Here is a 20,510-nt window from a genome sequence, read left to right as displayed (position 1 = left end):
AAAGAAAGTGTTTGAAAGAATGAATAGTTTGACCTTTAAGAAATCAAAGGACATGAGAGCAAAGCTTGAGGAAGCTATTCTTGGAAGCATAGGTGCTAGGCAAGAAATGGTGCGCCGAAGCCGAGGACAGCTTGGTATGTACACAATATCTTCTCCTTCTGGTGAGAATTTTTTTCAGTTTCCTTGAACACTATTACAGTGATCATTTCTGCAAGTCTTCAGTGACAATTCTACACTTTTAAAATAGTGTTTTAAATGTAACTGTGAATTAACTTGAATAGCCATTTCTTTGCACGTTAGAATTCCTATTTAAGTAGGGTGAGCATACTTAACAGTTTGCTCTGGATAATCTCAGTTTGTTTCTCTTGCCCTTGTGTGATTATTAATAGCATCCCTTATTTTTAAAAATAGATTTTTTAAGAGCAGTTTTAGGTTCATAGCAAAATTGAGCTGAAGATACAGATATTTCCCATATATCCTCTGTCTCCACACACATGCATGGCCTCCCTCATTATCAACCTCCCCTACCAGAGTGGTACACTTGTTACAACTGATGAACCTACACTGATGCTCATTATCATACAGAGTCTATAGTTTACATTATGGTTCTCTTGGTCATCCATTCTATGTAGCATCACTTTTTACTCTTAAAAGTTTCCTAGTTTTGCAATGATTTAATATACCCTGTATATAAGGCAAAGATATTGCCCATTAAACTCAAATATCAGCAAGAGAAGACAATTTAGTAGCATTTGAAACCTGTTTCTAATCCCTGGTCTGCTACCCAATAGCCGTATAACTTTGGCCAAGTCACTTAATCTCCCCACTTTCCCTTTCCTGATTCACTTGTGATTGTTTTGAGATTTTAAAAGGTAGTGTTGATCTTATCATCTTTGTAGTGACCATGTGTGTGTAAACATTTCGCAAATTCTAAAGTAATATTGTAGCTGAGAGCTCCTTAAGGTCAGGGACATGGCTTAGTCATCTGTGTACATGACATTTGCTAACAGCTCGATATATATTTGTTGACTTAAAATGTGAATGTACATTTACATGAATATTTTTTAATTATTGTTTTTGATAGGCCACTTAACTTAGTGATTGTTTTTTTAAGTAAAAAATATCTTTTATATGCTATGTGTGTTTGGAATTTAATAATGAGTAAGGCAAAGTCTTTGCCTTTGGAATTAATAGAGCACTGTTCGTTCACTTCAGTTATATACAGTTTACGATGTACCTATTGATTTTCCTTTAACTCTTTTAGTATGTACAACAACCCTCTATAAAGTATGGAAATTAACTTCCTAGGTCATTTAATTATTACCAAAGCCTAATGAATAATTATCCTCATCTTTAAGATAAAATAAAACTCACAGAGGTAAATAACTTGCCTAAGATTATAAACTGATAGAACCAAGATCTTTTAACTGCCAATTTAGTGTTCTTTATATTATACAGTAGCTCTTTCTGAGGCTTACTGTTGGAGAGTGGAGCTGTTACTGATATGTTTGTTACATTTTTAAACTTGTGGCCTTTGGACAGCTACCACTGTTTAAATGTAAGAAACGAAGTTCTATATGTGGACTCCTAAAAAAAAAAAAAAACCACCCCCACCCCCTAAACTCATAGATACGGAGAACAGACGGGTGTTTGCTAGAGGTGGTGGGTAGGGATAGACAAAATGGGTGTAGGGGATCAAAAGGTACAAACTCACTGTAATAAAATACGTAAGTACCGGGGATGTAACTTATAGCACCGTGACTCTAGTTAACAAATGTATACCTGAAAGTTGCAAAGTGAGTACATCTTACAGGTTCTTTTTTTTTTTAATATTTATTTATTTATCTTTGACTGCATTGGGTCTTCGTTACTGTGCGCGGGCTTTCTCCATTTGCAGCAAGCAGGGGCTACGTTTCGTTGCGGTGGCTTCTCTTGTTGTGGAGCGTGGGCTCTAGGCACGTGGGCTTCAGTAGTTGTGGCATGTAGGCTCAGTAGCTGCGGCTCGTGGGCTCTAGAGCACAGGCTCAGTAGTTGTGGCGCACAGGCTTAGTTGCTCCGCAGCATGTGGGATCTTCCCAGACCACGGATCAAATCTGTGTCCCCTGCATTGGCAGGTGGATTCTTAACCACTGCACCACCAGGGAAGCCCAAAAGTTCTTATCATAAGAGAAAAATATTTGAAGCTATGTGTGGTGATGGTTGTTAACTAGACTTGTTGTGATGATCATTTTGTAGTATGTGCATATATCGCATCATTATGTTATACACCAGAAACTAATATAATGTTATATGTCAATTGTATCTCAATTTTAAAAAAAGAATTGAAGTTCTTGTCTTTGAGAAATTAGACCTTTGCAATTCTTATATATTTGGATACTTAATAAGCTAGGTCATCTAATGATAGATATTCTTAACTAAGGAGATGAGACAATTTCATGGAAAAAAAAGTTAATGATAAAAATGAAAATAGTTCACAGTTACTTATTTTGTTAACTGTCTTAATATAGACATACCTTTTTGCTTTCTTTCACAAAGTTTCTTAAAGACAGAGGTTTCAAAATCAAAGAGGTAAAGAGAGAAAGAAAGGGAATGGAAGGGAGAGAAAGCAGAAGGAGTATCCAGACATGTCCTCTATTGTGTGTCAAATTATATTTGTTTCTCAGTATTTTTAAAATTTCTATTTGAACTCTGAATTTTTACTTTCATTTTTCTTTCCATTTTCCCAGCCAATTTAAAGTCTCATGGTTTTCAAAAAGGAGTATTAGTTTTCTAGTTGAAAGCTTGAAGTCATGACTTGATTCTATTGTTTATATTTCTCCACAATTCTCAATGCTCTCTCCACTTCTGCTGGATTGGTATGAATCAGTTCTATTGCTGCTGCTCCTTAAGGAGCCCATACCATTCGTTTTGCCTTCCATCCTAGAAACCGCTTGGGAGAAAGCCCCTATCTTCCTCCTGTCCTGCCTTCTGGGGACCAAAAGAAATAATTACTTTCTGAATCCTTTTTTTAAAAAATTATCTATCTATCTATCTATTTATTTTTTATTTTGGGGGGCGCTCGGTCTTCATTGCTGCGCGTGGGCTTTCTCTAGTTGTGGTGAGCAGGGGCTACTCTCTAGTTGTAGCGAGCGGGGGCTACTCTTCATAGTGGTGTGCGGGCTTCTCATTGGGGGTCTTCTCTTGTTGCAGAGTACGGGCTCTAGGTGCAGGGGCTTCAGTAGTTGTGACTTGCAGGCTCTAGAGCACAGGCTCAGTAGTTGTGGCTCACGGACTTAGTTGCTCCACGGCATGTGGGATCTTCCTGGACCAGGGCTCGAACCCGTGTCCCCTGCATTGGTAGGCAGATTCTTAACCACTGTGCCACCAGGAAAGCCCCTCAATCCTTTTTAATTTGTTTATTTATTAAACAAAAAGTTACTGAGTTCTCAGGATGTGCCAGACACTTTGTCAGTTCCTGACATAAAGGGGTGAACAAAATGGACATAATCTCTGTTCTTAAGTAGCTTATATTCTTGTGGTCATAAGTGCTATGGAGAGAAAGAAAGTAAATTAAGAGGAAAGGAAGTGGTAGAGAGTTGAGGAAGGCCTTTCTGCAGAGGTGATGAATAATTGGCCAGTGAAAATTTGTGGGAAAAACAATCAGGTAAAAGGAACAACCACCATTGCGCACATCCTAAATCAGTAGCATATGTAGTGAAACTACACGCACACACACACACACACACACACACACACACACAATAATGGTAGTGTAAACAAGAGTGGGAGGAAATAAGATCATATCATGCATGGTCTTATAAACCATGGTTAGGATTTTGGGAGTCAGTATTAGAAAGTTTGCTTATTTAAAAACATGTTTGGTTTTTTTATATTACATTTAGCAAATATATTTCTTCTGCAACTGTTGTGAAAATTTTTAATAAAAAGCAGCATTGTCTGGTTTTTCCACTTGTACTGAGGATAAGGTGGCTGTGTTAAAAATTGATAACATTATGTAGGATTTCTTATATGTTTGCAAATACACATGTATGTGGTCTGACTGAAATAACATTAAAAAAAGGTTTTGAAATTTGTTTGACAGAGAGAAGCCCATCTGGAAGTGCCTTTGGGAGTCAAGAAAATCTGAGGTGGAGGAAGGATATGACTCACTGGCGTCAAAACACTGAGAAGCTTGACAAGTAATATAACTTTCTGTTTTATCTTACTGATGGGTTTGTTGAGTTTCAAATACAGAGGAAAATGATTACTTTTAGTGTTATTTTTTATATATTAGGCATTCAAATCTTAGAAGACATAATAGTTATATTTTATTTTTAAATTTTAGATTAAAAATGATTTGAGGGAAGAAATTTTCATATGCTATAGTAAAACAAAAGGTTACATATTCACATGTTACTCTATTTTCCCCCAACAATCCCCTTTGGAAAATGCATTCGGCAATTATTTTTTAAATATATTTTGGGTGTCACACTGAGCTAAATATTTCAAGGATTACAAAAAATTAGAAAACTAATCTTTGCCCTGTTAAAGCTTAAAATATAAAGAAAGACAAAACACTACAAGTCTTCTGTTTCTAGCATGGAGGCAAACTAGGTACAGTAACTGACCACCCTACCGCCAAAAACAATCCTAAAGGACTGCATCTTCAGCCTAAGGGGAACTGGAAGTAAACCTTTCTCACTGCCCAGGTAACCACAGGTAAAGTTGTTCTGCTTGACACTTGGCATTTCAGGTGTCATGGGGCTAACATTTTTTCCTGATAACTTGTAATTACAAGTTAGCCCTCAAGTAATTTGATTGGCCCCCACAGCTTTGAGCATATGGTGACCAACTCATTTGGGTTTGCCTAGTACTCCTCATTTTAGTAGTGAATGTCCCACGTCCCAGGGAACCTCCCAGTCCTGTCCTAAAGTGAACCTGGATGGTTGGCCATCCTATCTGAGAACCGTCTTCAGCCCAAGCTTTAGAGGATTCTCACAGTTGAACTTCAAGAAATATTAGCTCTCAGACTGTAAAATCAGGAAGCAAGTCCCTGTGAGAGCCAGCAGAGAGAGAAGCGGCAGGGTCAGTACCATATAGATGAGTTTGGCATTGTCAGAAACTGCCTTAGTCTCTACAGGCTGCTATGACAAAATACCACATGCTGTGTCACTTTTAAACAACAGAAATTTATTCCTCACAGTTCTGGAGGCTGGGAAGTTTGAGATCATGGCGCCAGCAGATTTGGTGTCTGGTGAAGGCCCTCTTCTGGGTTACAGACTTGTTGTGTCCCCTTATGGTTTAAGGGCAAGCAAACTCCCTGGGGCATCTTTTATAGAAGCACTAATCCCATTCTCAAGGGCTCTGCCCTGATTATCCAATCACCTTCCAAAAACTGCACCTCCTAACACCATTACATTGGGCATTAGGTTGTCAATGTATGAATTTGGCAGGGAATGCAGATACTGACTATAACTGTGTTAAAAATTCTTAAAGTTTGAGTTTCTGCGTTTCTGTCCTCTCTGTCTGTGTTCGTTTCTTTTATTATTTTTCCACGTGTTGTTTTTTTTTAGAAATCAAAAAGCACCAAGATACTATGCTATTAGTATGTTACTTTATTTCTGCATTTGTATAATGTATTCTCTTTGCTTATCTTACTGTGTTTTAAGGGAGCCCTTTTTTTTGGTGTTTTCCTGATTCTTTTTTTTTAACCATCTTGTTTTGTCATGTTTCTTCACAAAGTCTTGCTGGAATTTTAAGTTTGAACATTATATATTTTGTTGTCCAATTTAATTCTAACTGTGTTGTATTTTCTCCTTTAATTTGTAAATGTAAATTCATGGACTGTTCTCTTTAGTGACAGTAATAAAGATTCAGACTTTAATATCTAAGAACTTTGGAAAGTTAGCATTTAATATATCCTTTTATTTTTGCTTTGATTTATGTGTTTTTTGTCTACTTGGACGTAATATATAGTTTCTGTATATGTATTGCAAATGTCGTCTAAAACAAATGTCGTCTTTACTCATAAATCATATATAGTTATTAAGTTTTTTATTTTCATTAAATAATACTTTTGTAAATATTAGTATTCAAGTAAACCACTTCATTACATCAAGTTGTTTTATTTCTAATGAGTGATTCCATCTAGAGTCTCACTGAACAGTTAAATCATTTCCTGTATTAAAATTTTTGTATCAGAAATTTGGGGAAATTAGACAAAACTTTATTTTTAAAAAGATCTTTTATCTTAAATAAATATTTTGAAAATCCTTGAAATAGTAGTATGAATACTAAACATTTTGAATGTTGCTTTACATGAAAGCAGCCCTAAATACAAGCCCACATAGCACCACCTAGTGTCTACGTACCATTCAGAATAAAAGTTTTTTCCTGTGTTTGCTGCATCTCTGAAAACTAAATATTTATGCCTTTAGTGGCACTGTAGCACTGTAATGGGGTGAGAACGTCTATATTGGCATGGTTGAAAAAATGTAAGTTAAAACAAAACATTTTAAAATATGCAAAATACTGTCTTTTTCCTTATTCTCTTGTAACTTTGCATTCAGGCAAATATTGAAAAATGGTTCCCCTGAAAAAACAAAAGGGTTCCAAGGTTTTTTATTTCTGTGCATCTTTAAGTCTTTTTTGAATTGCAGATCTATTGGCTTTTCTAAAAGATAAATATAATTTCTTATAATATTTTGTATTAGGTCAAGAGCAGAGATTGAACATGAAGCACTGATTGATGGAAATCTGGCTACTGAAGCAAATCTAATCATTTTGGATACATTAGAGATTGTTGTCCAGGTAAGAACACAAATTAGAGGAATTTAAAGTAGTATAGATTTGATAAGTTAGGGTTGGGGGGGAAAAGTATTTATTGAACCATATAGTTATATTTAAATATCAGTAGATCCTAGAAGTTATGTCCTTGCTCCTCTTCTTTTCTCATTTAAAACCTATTCATTCTCCTCCACCTCTTTTTTTTATCCAAATCTGTCTCAGCTTCTTTTCTTTGAGGTCTTCCTAGATCTTACATTATCTTTTTCCTATTAAAATTTGTATTTGTTACTTATACATATTCTGTCTCTCTAACCAAATTGCAGTTAACATCTCTATTTTATTTATCTATTTTTAAATTGCAGACCGTTTCTGTAACAGAATCCAAAGAGAGCATCCTTGGTGGGGTGCTGAAAGTGCTACTACATAGCATGGCCTGTAATCAAAGTGCAGTTTATCTACAACACTGTTTTGCTACCCAGAGAGCCCTGGTTTCAAAGGTGGGTTATTTTTGTACCTGCTGTCCTGTCAGACTTTGCTTTCTTTATTAACATTGTCTAAGATCATTTGACACATACATTGATCATATTTTAAATATACTTATAGTTAAAATTTTAGTAATAACCTAAGACTCATGATTCTTTTTTGCCTTTTTTCTACTGCTTACCTTTCGGAATTTCTAAGAGTAGTCCTGATGTGGAGAAGGGCCTGAAATTACTAGCTTATCTTATTTTATTTTATTTTTTAAAATAAATTTATTTATTTATTTTTGGCTGCATTGGGTCTTCGTTGTTGCATGCGGGCTTTCTCTAGTTATGGCGAGGGGGCCTACTCTTCATTGCGGTGCGTGGGCTTCTCATTGCGGTGGCTTCTTTTGTTGCAGATCACGGGCTCTAGGCGCGTGGGCTTCAGTAGTTGTGGCGCGCAGCCTCAGTAGTTGTGGTGTGCGGACTCAGTAGTTGTGGCACATGGGCTTAGTTGCTCCGCAGCATGTGGGATGTTCCTGGACCAGGACTTGAGCCCATATCCCCTGCATTGGCAGGCGGATTCTCAACCACTGCACCACCAGAGAAACCCAATAGCTTATTTTAAATATGGGGCTTTTTGTGTTTTCTCTTCATCTTATTTTGGCTGTCCCTTATTGACTTGATTTATCAAGAATTCAATGTATAAGTTGTTCAGTCTGTTGAAATTAGCTTATCCTATGGTAAATGGAAAGGAAGGTGCTTTTGCTGTTTGTTCAACTACTTCAGATATTTATTTCCTATGTTTGTTTTCCTCTGGAAATATGTATTCTTAATACTTGAAGGTAGCTATTTCATCTTAGTCATCTTATCAGATGGAATGCAGAGCTGTTGATGAAACTTAGCCAGTGAAAATAACTTATATACTATTTTGTGATAATAAAAACATTTCACAGAATTATTATGTGTTAGTTACTGTAGTAGTAAGTGTTTAATGCACATTATCTAATCTAAGGTAGTCATACAGTCCCACATAGATAACATTATTAGGCCCATTTTAAGGATGAGAAAACATGTCCAAGGCCATATTACTAGTGTAATCCATACTCAAACCCAGTCTATCTGGCTCTGTGGGCCATGTTATTAGCCATTAGTAAATATTGTCCCTTAACATTTTTTTTTTTTTTTTTGCGGTATGTGGGCCTCTCACTGTTGTGGCCTCTCCCGTTGCGGATCACAGGCTCCAGATGCACAGGCTCAGCGGCCACGGCTCACGGGCCCAGGCGCTCCGCGGCATGTGGGATCTTCCTGGACCGGGGCACGAACCCGTGTCCCCTGTTTCGGCAGGTGGACTCTCAACCACTGTGCCACCAGGGAAGCCCCCTTAACATTCTTTTAATTCCTGGGCTACACCAACAAATCTCCACATCAGGCTATATTGACATATCTCTGGAACTTTTACTGCATAAATTCAGTGTTGGTGTTGTTTCTTTACAGTTCCCTGAACTCTTGTTTGAAGAGGAGACAGAGCAGTGTGCTGATTTATGCCTCCGGCTTCTCCGGCACTGTAGCAGTAGCATCGGTACAATACGGTCACATGCTAGTGCCTCCCTTTACCTACTTATGAGACAGAACTTTGAGATTGGGAATGTAAGTGGTTCATCTCAGGATTGTATCTTTGATTCATTAGGAAATATAACTTCTGTAGATAACTATTAAATGGGTTTGGGGGGAACATGGAATTTTTTTGGTATGTTTTGAGTCTAATATTTGTCTTTCTATTTCTCATTCTGTGGACATATTATAAAAGTCCAAATCTTCAGTTTTACTTCCTATACTAAAAATAATGTGTAGTAGTACAGATTTAGAATATAAATGTTGAGCTATTGTAAATTTTAATTATTATCATTAAGTGAAATGAAAGTCATAAGGAAAATTAAAAGTTAAATATCTTGGCTTGATATTTTATGATTATATGCCAGTCTTTGAAGAATTCCATGTTTTCATTTATGTTTTTTCATTTGATAATAGATTTGTGTTGTATTTTTCCTAACTTTATGAGTCAAATGTTTAGTTCATTTATTCTTACTCATGTAAGTATTTAAGGTCTAGAATATTCCATTGTGCACTGTTTTTGGTGTCTCATTGGTTCTGATATGTAGTATTCTCAGTATTCTTGGTTTGTAGATATTTGTAATTTCAGTTTATATTTTCTTTTTAACCCAAAGTTTTAAAGTTTTGATGATAATTTTTAGTTGTTTCTTTTTTTCTGGCCATGCTGCAGCTTGCAGGATCTTAGTTCCCCAACGAGGGATTGAACCCGGGCCCTCAGCAGTGAAAGTGTGGAGTCCTAACCACTGGACCACCAGGGAATTCCTGATAATTTTTAGTTTTATTGCAAAGTGATCATACAATTAATATACTATGTCTCCTTTTTGGTAGTATGGATGTGTGTGTTTGTGTGTCCAATCATATAATGTTTTTATGAATGTTATGCAAGCATTTAAAAAGAAGGGGTACACTTTATTTTCAGAATTTTGAGTTAAACAGATATACCTTTTAATTACATTATTCTGTTTTTCTTTATTTTTGGTCCATTTGGTGGACTGAAGGAGATGATTTAAAGCCTATACACTGTCTCTTTCTCCTTTAGGTCTTTTTTGGTAAATTGATATTCATAACTATTTGGTATATTTATAAGTACTATTCATAGCTATTATATCTTACTATGAGTTATTCCCTTTAGAATTGAAAAAGACCATGAATTGGTTTCATTTAAAATTTTTATATTTTTGGCCTGAATTCTGCCTTGTATGGTATTAAGATACCTCTGCGTTCTTTCTAATTTGAAGATGTCTTCGGTTACCTTTGCCTATCCTTTCGTTTTCACTTTTTTGAATCACTTTATTTTAAACATGCCTCTCGTATACAACATAGAGTTGGGTTTTGCCTTGTAATCCAGTCTCTAAGTTGAATTAAACCTTTTCATACTTGTTATTCTATCAGATACGTCCTAGAGTTGTGTTGTATTATTTTGTTATGCTTCCCCACCTCTCTCCTTAAAAAAATTTGTTGGTTGTTTTCATCTTGCACTTATGGTCTGTTCACCTTATTTTTTTGGTGTAGTCTTTATTATAGTTAAAGTTTGTATTGTTCTGATGATTACCTTTATAATTACGTAATATCTTCAGCCCTCTATTTCTTTAATCATGCATTCTCAGTGGAGGAAGTATTGCCACCAAGCTAGTGAATGTCGGTTCTTGCGGGGGGTGAAAGAAAGTCTTAGCTATCACAGTGGCTTTCCTTGAGTTCTTTTATTTCTGCCTTTTTTTTTCCTTTCTAAAGTGAATGGCTTCATAATTTTTTTATAATTTAAGGTAAAATATTTTATTAGAATTTTCATCTGTTTCATGACCATATTTTCCTATTAAGTGTTTCTTACCTGGTGTTTCACTGATCTTCCTTATCTCTTTGTTACTCTACATAGAATGAGATAGTTTATATTGGCCCAGGTATTTATAGGACATTCCTTCAGGAATGTGTCTGTCATGGGATTTTGCTGTTGTATACACATCTTACCTAACTTCCTAAAGTTTCTGGTCAATCTATTTCTAACCAGTCCCTCCAGATTTTTAGGTCATTTTGTTTCCAAGACAGATAGTTTTTAATCACTTCAAAGTGAGTTTCTTATTTAAAAGAAGTATTTTTCCCATTATTTCTTAAATCTGCACCCTAGGATTCCTCACTTTTTACTATCCCCTCCTTGCCCTCCATTGAATCTGCTTCCTATTTAGCTTGTCTTGGCAACCCTTATGCATTTTTCTAATATATGGATTATGTATGTCTCCTCATTTTGCTGAAATAGAGTTTATGGATTTTTTTCTGTTCATCTTTTATTTATTTATTTTGCGGTACGCGGGCCTCTCACTGTTGTGGCCTCTCCCGTTGCGGAGCACAGGCTCTGGACGTGCAGGCCCAGCGGCCATGGCTCACGGGCCCAGGCGCTCCGCGGCATGTGGGATCTTCCCGGACCGGAGCACGAACCCGTGTCCCCTGCATCGGCAGGCGGACTCTCAACCACTGCGCCACCAGGGAAGCCCCCCATCTTTTATTTTTATATGAAATCCAGGAGAAGTAAGAACTTGCTGTCTCACACTATCCTATTTTCACTGGAAGCCAAGTCCTCTTTCCTAATTCAGAACAGAAGAATCTAGTTACTTTATGGATCTTGTTTAGTTTTTGAAATAAAGTCCCTAAAATTTGACTACATTTGGAGTTTTCTTGATTCAGTCTTCTGTTATTTTAGGAAAGCTTTATATAATAGGATGAAAATAGGTGATTTATCATCTTAGTGTGAGGTAGTGCCTCTAAAAAGGAATAGGTAGTTTTTTAACTGGCGGTGATTTTATATAGTTTATAGAATCAAGAAGTACTGGTAGAACTAAGTATTAAATTGTGTTCTAGGTACTGTGGTAGGCATTGGGCAAACATAGATAAAAGGACAGTCCTTATTTTCAAATAGCTTAACATCTACTAGGGTAGGAGATGAACAGGTAATGTTCAGCTAATAATTGTAATAGTAAGTACTTACTTCACATGGTTTTGTGAGGATTATATAAATTAAGTAAAACACTTATGTCAGTAACTGGCTCTGAGCAAATGCTCAATAAGTGTTTGCTATTAATATAATGAGAGGTAAGCACAGGGGACTGTGTAAGCACAGAGAAAAAGAGCTTATGCTCTCAAAAAAAAAAATGACGGAAAAAAGAAGAAGAACTTATGCTCTCAAAGATGGGTTTTCAGAAAGAGGAGATGCTTGAACTAAGGATGAAGAATTGCCCAATCGGATGGGTAAGTAGGTGGGTAGAACTTTGTAGGTAAAGAAAATGGCACATAATTAGAAAGGCATTGAGATGAGAGTAGAAAACAGGCAGAGAAGGAAACTTTTATTAGCACTTCTTAATTGTTATGGCTCAAAGGGAGAGTAATAAGAGATAAAATTTTAATTGAAATGTCTGTACTAAGCTGTCATAGGGCAGACACTGTTTCTCACTATACTCTCAGTTCCCACCATATAGTTTGACATATTTACTTGGTCAGATATTCGAATTTTATCCTCAAAGCTTTGAACAGCCATTGGAGTATTTTAAGAAGAAGACTGACATGTTCAGATTTACATTTTACAAAAATTTCCCTGATGCTACTTATAGCATCAGGGAGAGAGAAAAAGGGGTGAGAAAAAGGCCGAAAGATTGATTACAGTAATGGTAAGGGCATAAACTAAAGAAATGGCATTGGGAATGGAGAAAGAACAGATTGGAACAGATTAGAGGATAGTGTGGATTGGATTTATGGTATGAATAATGAGAGGGGAGAATGACAGTGGAATGACTCCTAGATTTTTGGCCTGAGTGACTGATTACAAGAATAGTAGCACCATTTATTTAATCAGTAGGAAAAGAAGGTGTTTTTTGTTTGTTTTTTGTTTGTTTTTTTGGCTGTGTTGGGTCTTCGTTGATGCACACGGGCTTTCGCTAGTTGTGGCGAGCAGGGGCTACTCTTCATTGCAATGCATGGGCTTCTCACTGCGGTGGCTTCTCTTGTTGCACAGCATGGGCTCTAGGTGCACAGGCTACAGTAGTTGCAGCACGCAGGCTCAGCAGTTGCAGCACGTGGGCTCAGTAGTTGTGGCGCACAGGCTTAGTTGCTCCGCCGCCCGTGGGATCTTCCCGTATCAGGGATCGAACCCGTGTCCCCTGCATTGGCAGGTGAATTCTTAACCACTGTGCCAGGAGGGAAGTCCCAAGAAGGTATTTTAGAAGTGTTAAAACTGAGGTACCCATGCGACATTCATAAGGAACCATCTAGTAAAATATAACAGCTTGGAACTCAAGAGAGAAATATGAACTGAAGACATAGACATGTATCTGTACTGGTCCAAGGCAGAGAAGTGGATGAGGCTATTTAGAGTATGAGAAGTGAAAAGGTTTCTTGACAGAGTCTTTGGGAACACTGATATTTAAGAAGGGCAACTGAGGAATAAAGGAGACAGAAAAAGAGTGGATAAAGAATAGAAAAATCAGGATAAAGTGGTACCACTGAAGATAAGGCAGGCAATTTCAAGGCAAAAATAATCAATACATTTAAATATACAGAGATGTCAAGTAGAATATTGACAAAAAAGTATCTTGGATTTGGCGATTACTAGGTTGTCACTGATAACCTCTTAAGAGTAGTTTCACAGTGGGGAATGGTGCAACAGAAATGAATTTTTGCTAAAAAAGGAAGAGTGTAAGCTCTTATAGGCATCACTCCAAAGATTCTACCTTTAAGTTTCTTTATACAGGATGTGAGTTAAGTTATTTTTTCATAGCAGTGGACCTAATGAAAGGGGCTAGAATGCAAAGACCGCATCTAACACTTAAGAATTTTGGATGCTGGTCAAGTTCTTTAACCCATCTGTAAAAATGGTATTATTATTAATAACATATACCTCATAGTAGATCAATGTAAAGTCTAGGCACAACTTCTAATTCAAGTCTAACACACAATTTTTATTTTTTACTCTGTTTTGTAAGCTATTATTACAGCAAGATTCTAAGTTTTATGTCCTTTTAAAAATAAGATTTCAGGGCTTCCCTGGTGGCGCAGTGGTTGAGAGTCCGCCTGCCGATGCAGGGGACACGGGTTTGTGCCCCGGTCCGGGAAGATCCCGCATGCCACGGAGCACCTAGGCCTGTGAGCCATGGCCACTGAGCCTGTGCGTCCAGAGCCTGTGCTCCGCAACGGGAGAGGCCACAACAGTGAGAGGCCCATGTACCGCAAAAATAAATAAATAAATAAGATTTCAATTTAAACATTTCATTACTTTCTCAAAAATATTTTGCATAGAATGGTATTTTTTTTACTAACCTTTTCCTTTTAGGAAGTAAAAAAATATATACTTTTTCACTTTAAGCTTTCCTGTATTAAATGTTTACCTGGCAATTTCTCTGTTACAGAACTTTGCCAGGGTTAAAATGCAGGTAACCATGTCACTGTCTTCCTTGGTGGGCACATCTCAGAATTTTAATGAAGAATTCTTAAGACGTTCTCTAAAGACTATACTGACATATGCTGAAGAAGACTTGGAATTGAGGGAGACAACATTTCCTGATCAGGTCAGAAATGCTACTTTTTAGAGCATTAACTGAAATAGGAATTCTAAATAGGCATTTTCCAAATTGTTAGATCAAACTTTGGTTTTAACTGGAGGAACCTATATTTTTCTTTCATCCATGTGTGTCATAGATAGGGCTGAATCTCTTTGTTTTAATAAGCCACCCTCCCTTCTCAGAATGGTTAATATCTTTGGTGTTTAATTCTGTGAATTTGTACCAAAATAATATTAGACTTAGGCAGTATGGACAAAAAAAAGCTTTATGATGAAACTATTCCCACTGATTAATTTGCTTCAAAAACTAAAGTTTCTACAAACTACCTTTTGGGAAAATCTGAAACATAGGAGAAGATTTCTTTTTGTGTTCTTTTCCTGTATTCCCTATATCCCTATATGTATTTTATGTCTACTTACATTTCTACTTGTTTCTGGGTAAGAGAACTGAAAAAACAGTCTGCTGAGCAATTTGTATAAAGTTTACTACCCTTTAGGCATCTTACCCCAGACTCTTTAGAACTATATCAAAATCATATTGTTTTGAAATCTTTAGATGCTTATCTGAAATATCTTCCAAATTAATTTAATGATTGTGAATGAATGGATGTTTTTCATACAATTCTCTGCTACAGGTCCAAGATTTGGTTTTCAATCTCCATATGATCCTTTCTGATACTGTTAAAATGAAGGAACACCAGGAGGATCCTGAAATGTTGATTGATCTAATGTACAGGTAACATTTGTTTGGTTCACTTATACCTTGTATAATGGGGCTTAAATTAGTACGATACACAGAAAACATGAGATTAAAAAAATAAAAAACTTATTTGTCATTTTCTAACGGTAATTGAAAAGTCAAAATGTGCTTTATCAGATCCCCTGTGTCACTTCTTTTAAGAACTATGAATAATTGTTTGGTATATTTATTGATTATCAAAAACAAGAGGATTATTTAAAATAATGACACATTTAACACCTTGGCATCCTGGGCCCTAGATTTCCTAGGAAGGCCCAAGATTCATATTTTAAATGTAAAAATCAGTTCTTTAGGAAGAAAATACAGTGTATTAACATTTTACTACAATATTAATTTTACTGATTTTAAATATGGTTTTGCCTATAGGATAATATTTATACGGTATTTTGAGAATTTTGTAATTCCTGTTGTATCTTAAAAGATGTAAGTAAAACTTGACTTTTTCTTTGCCATATGACCTTCTCTTTTTACAGTTTTGGAGTTCCTTAAAGGCACAAATAAAACAAAAACAAATATTTTCTTTAAATTAAAGATGATACAGTGAAACAATCTTCTATAAATTTTTTCCTTGAATACAAAACTTGTTTATATTCCCATAATAAACATGTAAATTCCCACAGTTTTTCCCTTACTGATTGTTTCCTTAGTGTCCAGATTTTCATATAAAATGTCCTTTTTTTAGCCCCCCACTGCAAAAACCTGATATTACCATTCCATTGGCTCACAGTTGTTTCTCTAAGCATACTCAAAGACATTTTCATACCACCCAAAAACTTGTCTTAATAGGTTGTGTTCAATAACAGAAACCTAAACACTGAACAAGCAATTTGAACTCCCTTCCAGCCTGGGAAGCAAATGCTAATTGAGAAGAATTTCTGTTCTAACTAGAATTGCCAAGGGGTACCAGACCTCTCCAGACCTGCGGCTGACCTGGTTGCAGAACATGGCTGGCAAACACTCGGAACGCAGCAATCATGCTGAAGCTGCCCAGTGCCTCGTTCACTCAGCAGCACTTGTTGCTGAATATCTGAGCATGCTGGAGGACCGAAAATATCTTCCTGTGGGATGTGTAACATTTCAGGTAGGAATCTGCCAGGTTTACATTAAATCAAGGTATGTCCTTTTTTGGATTTAACTTTTCTCACTGGTGTTTAGATTCATTCAGCTTGTAAGGAAAGCATAAAGACTGAAGGTGATACTTCAGTAGATGAATTAACATTTCACTATCACTTTCATTAATACATTTTTAAAGTGTATTTCTCGTTAATTCTTTTCCACATTTTCTTACCTCTGCATTATCAGTGCGGTGTATATTTATTCTCTTTGCCTATACTGCTGTGGACTTTGTAGCATCTATGAAATACCTTCAAAATATTGAGAATCAGAATTCAGTGGAAACTCTTAATTGGCTTTTAATTAAAATACCAGGTAAACCAACATTCTCCATTCCCTGTATAAATATGCTAATATATGACTCAGAGATGATAGCTTATGCTCTAGTACGGTTACATCCCCCTTACCCACTAGTTGAATTCTTTGCTTACCAGGAGTTAGTTATGCTTTGCTTTTCTTAAAACCTGTTAAGGCCAGGTTTGGGAAGTTACAAAATTTAATTAACTATTATGTTCTCTGATAAATCTAAATGCAATAAGAAAGTAAGTTATTGTTTCTCTGAAAACCAAGTTGAATGTTTTGCAAAGAGATCAGACAAATAAAGAAAGAATGGGGGAAAAGCTCTGAGAAGTCTAGGATAATTTGATAATCTCTTAAGTTCAAGTTTTTACTCTAAAGAAACCAAAACTGGAAATCTTAAATAAACGTTGCATTGTGGGTATTTAGTCAAGAGAGATTACATGGAACTCTGATCTCGAGACCCATACACGAAGAAAAGGCCTTAGATCTACTTCAGGAAATTGACAAATGAGCGTATATCTACTGTGATATTTAGGTTCAAATCAAATATTTAAGGTATGTAGGTATCATTTCTTTTTTAGAAATAATGGCTGATCCCAATCTCATTGGGTAAGAGGGCTTTTAATATACCTGAGTTTTCTCATTAACTTGATATATGTTAGGCAAGCCAAGGGACCATTTTTGTACCTTATTTTCCCTGAAAGAGAGTTTTAGCAAGATCAATTAAATTAAAAATAAAGATTGTTTAAGTCTCCGTAGGTGTTCTATGTGATATTATGATTTTCCTTAGCCCATGAGTTTTCTTAATTTTCTTTCTTGCAACTTTCTATTAATGGAAAAGTTATCCTACAGTGGTGTTCCACTTTATTGTCATCTTCACAGTACAAAAAGTTTTTGGAGATTTGTCTTTTATCTTTGCATTGACTACCCTTTTTTTTAAACTTAAGCTGGTAGCTATATTTCATCATCAATTACTTCTTCATATACATCTTTCATGTTAAGAAATTAATTCCATTTCACAAGCCTTAAACATTTTTTTCCTCCTAGAATATTTCATCTAATGTTTTAGAAGAATCTGCAGTCTCAGATGATGTGGTATCTCCAGATGAAGAAGGTATCTGCTCTGGAAAGTACTTTACTGAGTCAGGACTTGTGGGATTACTGGAACAAGCAGCTGCTTCTTTCTCTATGGTAGATGACTCTTATTCATTTCTTCCCACAATTACATACTTCTTAATTATTAGTGACATGTATATTTATGCTTTCTGCCTACGACCCTGCTTTTCCTTTATGATAGTTTTCTCTAAGTACCTTAAGAACCATCTAGTAACATATTTTCTTTCTAGATGCATCATTGCTTATTCCTTTTTATTTTAATAGTCTGTCACTTCCTCCAGTGTTTTTCATCTGCTTGTTTGTGAACCAACACTTAGTCTATAAGAGATTTTTTTTTTTTTTTTTTGCTTTACAAAACTTTACCACCAAACATTTATTAAAACTTTAAAATTTAAAAAAACCCAGCAAAACAGAAAGCCTGTGGTACTCAGGAAAATTATGGCCACTCATCCCATTGGTTGCATAGTGAGTTCTATTAGGTAGATATTGAAGTGATATCAGGAGCTTTATGAACTACATCCTAGATCCCTTGTCTGATCTATCCTACCATGCTATAACTCTAATCCTTGTCCCTCCCCATCTGTATGTGAAGAATTAAAGCAGTCATGTGGATCTGAGATGGGATGTTTGTTGGAGAAGGAAAAAACAGCCAGCCAAATCCCTGCTTACTTTCTTGAACCATGGTGATACGGTCACCTGCTTTCTGTGAGTTTTCTGCTGAGTGTTTAGTATCCCAGCACCAGGGTTTGGGAGACAGTGAGGTTCATGTTAAGGTAAAAGGGAAGCTTGATGTAATATACAGTGTTTCCCACCTTCCCCATTGTACTATTATTAGGAATTGGTTATTGCTTTTCCTGGCCTTAACCCTCCCCAGGAATATATTGGTTATGGGTATAGATTTAGAATTCAGATCCTGGCTCTGCTACCTTAGTAGTTAAATCACTTCAGGCACAAGTTACTCAACCTACCAGTGCCTCACTTTTCTTAACCATTAAATGCATCTAATAATAGTACCTACTTCAAGGAATGTTATCAGGGTTAAATGAGTTAACCTATGTAAAGTGCTTATCACAGTGCCTGGCTCCAAGTAAGTTTTAATGTGTTTGCTATTATCATCCTCTCATCATTATTGGCACTTAGAAGCAATTCATTTAATAATGATTCTGAGACTCAAAGAACGTTAGGCATTGGTCCACTTTAAAATTTCTTGTTTTTGAGGACCTTGATTGTCCCGATTCCTACAACGGATCTCTGTTCCTTGAGTTTCAATTTAAGTGATCTGAACTAGGAGGGAAAAAAAGTTTTGGTATGAATGGAATATTTTAATAAATATACATTCTCTGTGTATATGTGTTTAATTTTAATAATTCACAGCAGTGAATTTAGATTGGGGTACAGTGGCCTGTATTACAGAAGCCTATATTTTGCAAGAGCATATAATTGTGAATTTCATTCTTTTTCAATTAATCTATTTAATATTAAGTAAAATAATTACTGGGCATTTTAGTTACACTAAATATACTTTACTACATGTCGCTTAAATATACTCCTGTGAACTGACTATAGAAAATATGAGAACCATATGTTTTCCTTGGGAAAATAATGTTTGCTGATGTGTGAGGCAGTGGGAACTCAGTGGTTCTTGGAAAATACCTCTCCTTTCCTTCACTACAGCCATCAATCTATTACTAAAGGCAAGAGAGTGGGTAGCAGTGTAAGCACATTTTTTCCCTTACTCTGATTATAACCAGAGCAACCCTTAGCCACCTACTGACCAACTATCCCTGACTTGAATAAAATCTGGTGGTTCAGAACCTTATGTTTTGTTAAAAATCAGAGATTTTTCCATAGGAGAGTTCCAATAAGATTTCCTGTCCCAATTTAATATTTTGGAAAAGTTAATAATTTTAGTGTCCTAGGAGGCCACAGGTTATCTGATATTTGCATATCTGTGACCAGTGTAATAATCGGGTTTCTTTTATTCCTCTGCTCAGAATTAGTTTCTGCAAAAGTTTATGTGCGTATATGAGGATACACACATTTATTTTAGTTAAGTAATTACTGGGTAGATAAAAGCAAAATGTCCAATTCAAATTATATAGAAATATAAATATGCATATATTATGTGTGTGCATTTTAAATGCACAGACACAAACACACATGCATACATATCCATTCATCTATCTAGAAGAGATAATATTAAATTGTGCAAAATTATTTTATTAGGCCTTAATCAAATTAAAAATTAGTAGTGTTTGTTTTTATGTCCTATTGGAAAACAGTAGTATTGTCTTAGTAGAAATATTGTGAGTTCATAAATTGTAATTCACTTTCTTATTGATGTAAGAGAAAGCAATATCTTATTATTCTTATAGGCTGGCATGTATGAAGCAGTTAACGAGGTTTACAAAGTACTTATTCCTATTCATGAAGCTAATCGGGATGCAAAGAAACTATCCACGATTCATGGTAAACTTCAAGAAGCATTCAGCAAAATTGTTCATCAGGTAATGATTGTACTTTCTAGCTTCAGTATAAATGGAGAAAACTGTCTACAAGCATTAGTGTTGCTTTGTACTAATGTCAAACTAGATCTCATGAAATGACCATTTTAATGAGGTTACAAATGAACAGTGTCAAAATGATGGTTCATGGCCAAAAGCAAGACTCATTAACAAAACTGAATTTACCTAAAGTAGATTATGATCATCATAACCTTTCCACATAGCTTCTCTTTTTTTCCTTCACTTTTTTTGAATTATTAATAGTTGCTAAATTTTTTTAAATTGTGAGTTATTTTCTGTTTCACAGTGTGGGTTATAGTTATGAATCTGATTTTTAA

The 20,510-nt window shown here is 35.7% G+C and overlaps 1 protein-coding gene across 7 annotated transcripts in view; it reads left to right on the top strand.

Moving 5' to 3' along the window:
- Positions 1-20,510, top strand: part of DOCK7 (dedicator of cytokinesis 7) — a 220,162-nt gene that overhangs the window by 176,081 nt on the left and 23,571 nt on the right. For 4 of the 7 annotated variants that reach the window (XM_007464292.1, XM_007464291.1, XM_007464288.1 and 1 more), the window contains 10 exons: positions 5-134; positions 4,082-4,178; positions 6,693-6,789; positions 7,128-7,262; positions 8,724-8,876; positions 14,228-14,386; positions 15,015-15,115; positions 16,028-16,220; positions 17,600-17,743; positions 20,044-20,175. In XM_007464292.1, coding sequence (XP_007464354.1) covers positions 5-134; positions 4,082-4,178; positions 6,693-6,789; positions 7,128-7,262; positions 8,724-8,876; positions 14,228-14,386; positions 15,015-15,115; positions 16,028-16,220; positions 17,600-17,743; positions 20,044-20,175 — 1,341 coding nt within the window. Of the gene's footprint in view, positions 1-4; positions 162-4,081; positions 4,179-6,692; positions 6,790-7,127; positions 7,263-8,723; positions 8,877-14,227; positions 14,387-15,014; positions 15,116-16,027; positions 16,221-17,599; positions 17,744-20,043; positions 20,176-20,510 lie in introns of all 7 variants that reach the window. The other 3 variants (XM_007464290.1, XM_007464289.1, XM_007464286.1) reach the window with 1 other exon arrangement.

This window comes from Lipotes vexillifer, unplaced genomic scaffold (assembly GCF_000442215.2).
Source record: "Lipotes vexillifer unplaced genomic scaffold, Lipotes_vexillifer_v1.1 scaffold47, whole genome shotgun sequence".
Lineage (NCBI taxonomy): Eukaryota > Metazoa > Chordata > Mammalia > Artiodactyla > Lipotidae > Lipotes > Lipotes vexillifer.
This window is presented reverse-complemented; position numbering and strand designations above follow the sequence as displayed.